The sequence below is a fragment of the Cicer arietinum genome, chromosome 2 (assembly GCF_000331145.2).
Source record: "Cicer arietinum cultivar CDC Frontier isolate Library 1 chromosome 2, Cicar.CDCFrontier_v2.0, whole genome shotgun sequence".
NCBI lineage: Eukaryota > Viridiplantae > Streptophyta > Magnoliopsida > Fabales > Fabaceae > Cicer > Cicer arietinum.
This window is the reverse complement of record NC_021161.2, coordinates 16,865,287-16,871,973: the sequence shown is the minus strand read 5'-3', so window position 1 is coordinate 16,871,973 and position 6,687 is coordinate 16,865,287. Positions and strand designations below refer to the sequence as shown.

General features: G+C 30.1%; 1 protein-coding gene across 1 annotated transcript; it reads right to left on the bottom strand.

Moving 5' to 3' along the window:
* Positions 1 to 2,551: 2,551 nt before the first annotated feature.
* On the bottom strand, positions 2,552 to 5,760 carry LOC101492140 (uncharacterized). The gene is made up of 4 exons (XM_004490223.4): positions 5,605 to 5,760; positions 3,071 to 3,174; positions 2,783 to 2,966; positions 2,552 to 2,685 (listed from the first exon to the last, which is right to left on the bottom strand). Exons 1-4 carry the CDS (start codon positions 5,621 to 5,623, stop codon positions 2,651 to 2,653), a joined length of 342 nt encoding a protein of 113 aa, XP_004490280.1. The 5' UTR covers positions 5,624 to 5,760; the 3' UTR covers positions 2,552 to 2,650.
* Positions 5,761 to 6,687: the final 927 nt, after the last annotated feature.

Here is a 6,687-nt window from a genome sequence, read left to right as displayed (position 1 = left end):
TATTTAATCAAGAGTTTGAAATTAATTTTATTAAAGATTTACATATACTTTAAATCAATTTTAGGTATTTAAATTTTAACTAATTGTTTACGTGCAATTGAATTATAGTTATGTTGATATGTACCAAAAATAAATTTTATTAAAAAATAATTTAATTTTATGCAATACTTAAATTTTCATTTATTTTTTAACATTCAAATTATCATTATAATAAGAAAAATTAAAATAAAAAATAGCATTCAATTATAAATATATAATTTAATTGATAAAAATTAAGTGTTAACATATTTTTTTCAAAACACATATATATAGTAAACTTTTGTTGATTATATTTTTTAATATATTCATATATTATAGTTTTAAATAAATTAGTGTATTTTAATAATTGGAAGTAACTTTTTTACTAATTTTTCATATATTCTTATTTTATAATTAATTTTTATAAATTTGTGTATTTTTTGTCAAATAGAATATATATTTTTATTGTATAAAATGTTACTAACAAATTGATTGACATAAATTAAAAGAAATTATAAATGGATTGACATTAATGAGTAATTGAATTTTTAACGTATAAAATTATTACTCACCATAATTAGAATAATATAATTGTCCATGGAGGATATTTATGTCGATATTTATGAGTGATTAGGTGGTTTTTTTCCATTGAATTTTAGTCATTGGTAAATGACTAATAATATTATAAAATAATTTATTATAAAATAACTTATAAAATAATTTGATAATAATATAAATTATAAATTATTATCAAATTGTAAAATAATTTTATAATTTATAAATTTATTATAAATTATTACCATTGGTAAATGACTAATAATATTATAAAATAATTTATTATAAAATAACTTATAAAATAATTTGATAATAATATAAATTATAAATTATTATCAAATTGTAAAATAATTTATAAATTATAAATTTATTATAAATAAGTGTAAAATAATTTTATAGTTTATAAATTTATAAAATAATATTATTATTAGGAGGAGGATTGAAGAAGATTATGCATTGAGAGGAGAGAAAAGAGAAGAGGTCCACATCAGCTTTTAGCTGATGTGGAAAATTGTATAGGTGGATGGAATATAATGAAGTGTGGCATTCGTGGATGGAATAGAACGAAGTGGCATTCGGGAGTCTGTTTTAAATATATAGGCTAAATTACATTTGTGGTCCCTTAACTTAATTTCAAGTAACGTTTTAGTTCTTTATCTTTTTTTTTTTTTTTTCCGATTTAGTCCTTTATTCCTAAAAATATCAAATAAAGTATGAAAATATGAGTTTATTTGAAGATTTGTGTTACGAATTTGATGAAATTTGTATTATATTGAAGAATATAATTAATTTTATGAGTTTTGATTGAAATTTTTTTTGAATTTTTTTTGTATAAAAAAGGATAACATTGTTGAAATTTTAAAACATAAAATATCAAATTGTCACTTAAAATTAAAATAAAGGACCAAGTCGGGAAAAAAAAAAGATAAAGGACTAAAACGTTACCTGAAATTAAGTTAAAGGACCACAAATGTAATTTAGCCATATATATATATATATATTTTTATTTTAATTTAATTTTGATCCATTTTGGACCGTAATGATGATACTTTATAGTTTCAACAAAATTGTTGTATCACACTGATTCAGTTAAACTCGCTTTCAATCTAAATAAACACCAGAAGCAACCGATGTATAAGGGGTTAGATCGAAATGTTGTCACTTTGAATAAAAGTAGTTGTCAATTAGTCAGCACAGCAGTACACAATGGATTTGAATTCGGCTAAGTTCATTGGGCCAAAAGGGCTTATGGAGTTTTTAATGGGCTTAAAGGTGTAGATGTGGAAAGAGTTACCAAGGAAAAAGATTGTATAAAAAAGGATATCATTGTTGAAATTTTAAAACATAAAATATCAAATTGTCACTTAAAATTAAAATACAGGACCAAGTGGGAAAAAAAAAAAGATAAAGAACTAAAACGTTACCTGAAATTAAGTTAATGGACCACAAATGTAATTTAGCCAAATATATATAATAGATGTATAGATAATATCCGTTATTGCCCCATTCGCATGTGCAAATCCGTAGGACAACCACTAGGCCACCGGCCAGAACATGACATCATTACTAGTATAAAACCAATAACTACATAAGTTAACATAGTTAATATACATTCCAAATCTATATTTTGAAAATATCTCTAACAATTCATTTTAAAGTAATAATTTACTTAATTTTATTTATTTGACATTGAATTAAAAAAATATTTTAAAAATAAATCTTGTACATATCGCATGTTCCATATACTTGTTATTTGATAGATAAAAATAAACTTTTTAAAGAAAGTCGTACCGTTTTCAAGCCTGGACCAAGGCCAATACCAATATAAGAAAGTTCTAAGAGGGATATAATTAATAATTGCCCATTGAAAACTATTGTTTAAGATTTTAAGACACTTCAAAAGCAATGTGTCATTACCCCATTTGCATTGAGATAAATGTCAAGTAACACGATATTATCAACAACAGACAACAAAAACTCAAGTAACACGAAAGTCTTATAGATATTTGCATATTACACCAGTTGAAGAGCAGATACAGAAACAACAAATATAGACAAATGGGATCTCTTAACACTCTCAACCACAGCATGAGCCGCATGCAGGCAATGAACCTGGAATTTCAACAAGGTAAAACAACTCGGGTTATAAAAGCAAAATAAATATTTAAGTAACCAAAGATCAAGAGCAATGAGGAAAATATAAACTTACTGTGGTCACGTCCTCTAATACTATCTAGCCCACGCACATTGTCAAGACCACCGCGGGGAGGTCCCCGGGGTCCACCACCATATGGTCCCCCACCACCACCACCACCACCACCAGGACCACCAGGGGCACCACCATCCCATTTCTTACCAGCAGAACCTTTCCGGTAGGCATCCGACTTTTCCATCTAATTGGTGATCAAAACATTGTAAATTCATAAGAATACTTCAATTCAGTAACATAAAGATCTATCATAAGATTTATAATGGGAATCAAGAAACATGTTAATACCGAGAACATCGTAGCAAAAAACATGCCTATGAAGTTAACAATGGCCCAGAAAAAATCAGTGATTGTCTTGAGGCGCCATATTGATCTCTTTGATTTAACAGTACCTGCACACCAAAACCCACAACCATTTTTTTATGTCAAGAAAGAAATTACTTACATTGGAGGTTTATTTGGATTCAACACACAAGCTGAAAAACTGTTCTACATGTAAACGAGTAACATTCCAGATATCAAGTTCTAAAGGTACAACAGCATAGCCGGTAACTTTGGTTTCAAGTTTCAATAAATAATGCTATCTAATACGAAAATGGCAGATAGAACATAACTATATCAGGCTAGAGATTGTGTGTGATGAGTTAGGTTTACAATGTTTAACAAAGCAAACAAAAAGTCAGATCAGCAGAAAAACCGATTTTACATGTCAGATCAACCACTGAATGGGCACTCAAAAACCAGATCAGGAGTCCAGTGAGAGAATGGTGTAAGAGGAGAGGGGGGAAGCAGGAGTGAAAAGTAGCAGTTCGTACTCCAAAAAGCCTAATAATAACATATTACTAAAGCTAAATTAAAAGGAAGAATGGTTATATCATTTTCCCTTGTAGAAATATAAAATTTACAAAATGCATCACAAAACATTTCCATAATTTACTCCATAACTTTTTCTGAATATGAATTGTATTCATAACTTAATTTAAGATAAGAACAAAAGAGAGTTAGAGTAGTTAGGGTAGTTGATTAGTATCATGTATATAAATAAGAGAGATAAGGATAGAAGAAAGAATTATGAACATTTAATAGTTACATTGCATGTAAAACAAGTAATGCTTTGTGAAGGGGAAATCCTTGGAATAGAGATCTTTCTCTATTGTCAATCATTCACTCAATAAAATTGTGCTTTTCTTATGATTTGTGCTGTCAATACAAAGAAGTAGGGGTGTTAGTGAAGGGGACAATCAATCATGTATTAAAGAGCCCTTCAATGGAGAGCATTATCAACGCTAAAGTGAGAAGTTGGTGAAGTGAGTAAATCAACGATCGATATCATAACCACCCATGATTTGTCATGCATGGGCACATAATATCAAGCATTGATTTGATCATCAATGATTGATATTACTTACTTTATTCTCTAAAGTGAATTGTTTACTTTAGAGGAGCCAAATCCTTATCAAGCTTACAAAGATGCTGAAACAGGGGATGAAGAAGCAGGAACGTGGTCCGGACAAAGGATGGATGTGGTTACGTGGCAACCTGGTGATCAGGAATGGTGTCTAATAAACTGGAGAAGGCAAAAATATGATGGGTCAAGTAACAAAAAACAGATGCAAGATGCAAGATAGTGAAATAGAAGGGAAATGTAGAACTTGATTAGTTGACGTTCAAGAGTGAGCAGAGGCAAGATGAAACACAAAAGGGGGATGTCATAGTCATGTTTTGGTTCACAGCGGGAAGCAAAACCAAAGAACACAATCCCAATGTTTAGTATATTGGGGAAACACAGGTGGAGAGAGCAGATAGCATTCGAGAATGGTTGGTGCACAGCACTCACTCACCAACAGATGTATCAAACCACAGTGCTCACATTGTGGCTGATGTTTCCCTAGGAACAAAGTTGAGGGTACTCTGACAGTTTCAAAATAGCACTCTAAGCTCCTAGAGCAAGAACTACCACAACTATCAGATCAGAATTTTGAGATGGCAGCAGTGGATATCAAAGTTACACGGGTCCAACCATGCCCCAACCACCATTGGAGCTACCAGACGCTATGGGCCTGGAGAACAAATCTACGTTGTAGTAGTAATTCTGTCATTTGATAGTTGTATGTCAAAGAAGTAATTTATTGTGAAGGGGAAACACTTAATGAGAGATCTCCTATTCAAGGTATGTCTGGTAATGACTTTCAGAGGATCTAGATAAGAAGACATTTAATTTCGCTGACCATGATGTTCCTATGCATATAAGATGCATGTAAATTCAGTGTCTCAACTCTCCTCTTCCCGAGAAAAGAGGTCTAATAATTCAGAGTTCGACTACGAGGTAACAAAGTCTAACCAAATATTATTCCGGTCATGGTTCAAACTCAAAATCAGCACGATTTCAGAATAGTAATGCAGAATAAGGTGAGTTTGCAAGCAAACATTAGTTAATACATGGACCAATGTTGTCCAAAAACGTCGACATAGAAAACTGGAAAATCAGGAACACGGGAATGAAAATGTTAAAAAGAAAATATGATAAATTTCATATGCATATATTTCAAAATAAATAAATAAAAAGATGCACGTTATCAGAATGATTCTCGAAATATAAGATTGTCGGCGACAATTGAAAATTGAAAATTACGAAATTTCATTATTTGAGAGCTTGTTTTGAAATACATAGAACAGAATTAAAACAAATAAAAAGAAAAAGGACTGAATCTAATAGCACTAGATCAGAGTTTCTATAAATCCAGGTACAAGGGAAGAATCGAGATATAAACCTAAACAGAAATAACAAAATAAAATTGAAAGAATTGAGAAGAGGACGATACCTCGTTCAACGTAAGCCATGGAAGAAGAAAATTGCTGCAACTGAATTGAAAGGGAAAATTGATGCCTTATTACGATTATGGACTTCAATAAATTTTCATGATCAATTTTAATTTATATTTATATTTATTTATTTATACACGTCAATAATATACAATGATGTTTTACTAGCGAATTCCAATCCCATACCTATTACGTGGTTTTTCCACGCCGTGTACAGGTGTCGTGTTTTAACTGGTTTACAAAAGCAAATGTGTCGTTCCTATTTTTGACATGGCCCATGGGCTGAAACTACCTGAGCCGACTTTAGGCCTAGGGGCTTTGAATTCAAATTTTACCGAGCTTTCTCACTAGGACACTTACTTTTTATAATTTTGGATTCTAATCTCAATCACACATTTTGATTTAGTGGTTGAAATTTATTTCTCTTATTCTCATATAAAATAAATATTTTTACTAATTCTCATATAAAGTAAATATTTTTACTAATTCTCATATAAAATAAACATTTTTACTATACATGTCTTTTTTATGTTAATACTTATTACATAACATGACAATTAATTATATTGAGATAAATCGTACAAGAACTAACATGTGTGTTAGGTATTAATTTGGCCAATTTATTCTTGTTAAGACTGAATGGTTCGCACCAATTTGTGGTGTTCATACTAGTGAAGCTTTGAGGTTATTATCGGATTTTAGTTGGGTTTATGAATTGCATCTTGGATCGTTGATTTTGAATTGGCTGTTGATGTCTTTAAATTCTAATAAGTTAGATGTTGTTGAGTTTGTTGATATCCTAGGCAATTGTAAACGTCTTAATTTTCACTTCTTTCTATAGAAACTCTCGTGTTGAGTTTGTTGGAAGACGAACTAATGATGTTGCTAACATCCTTGCTAAAGTGACTACATTTCTTACTAGTTTTCAACTCTTGATTGATGTACTGCATTGTATTGAAAATGTATTCGTAATGAAACGTTTAAGACGCAAGGGATCAATTTGAAACCTAAAATAAATGTGTGAGACCAAATTAACAACTAAGCCATAAAAGAAATAAGAAATGAGAATCCATAGAAATCTT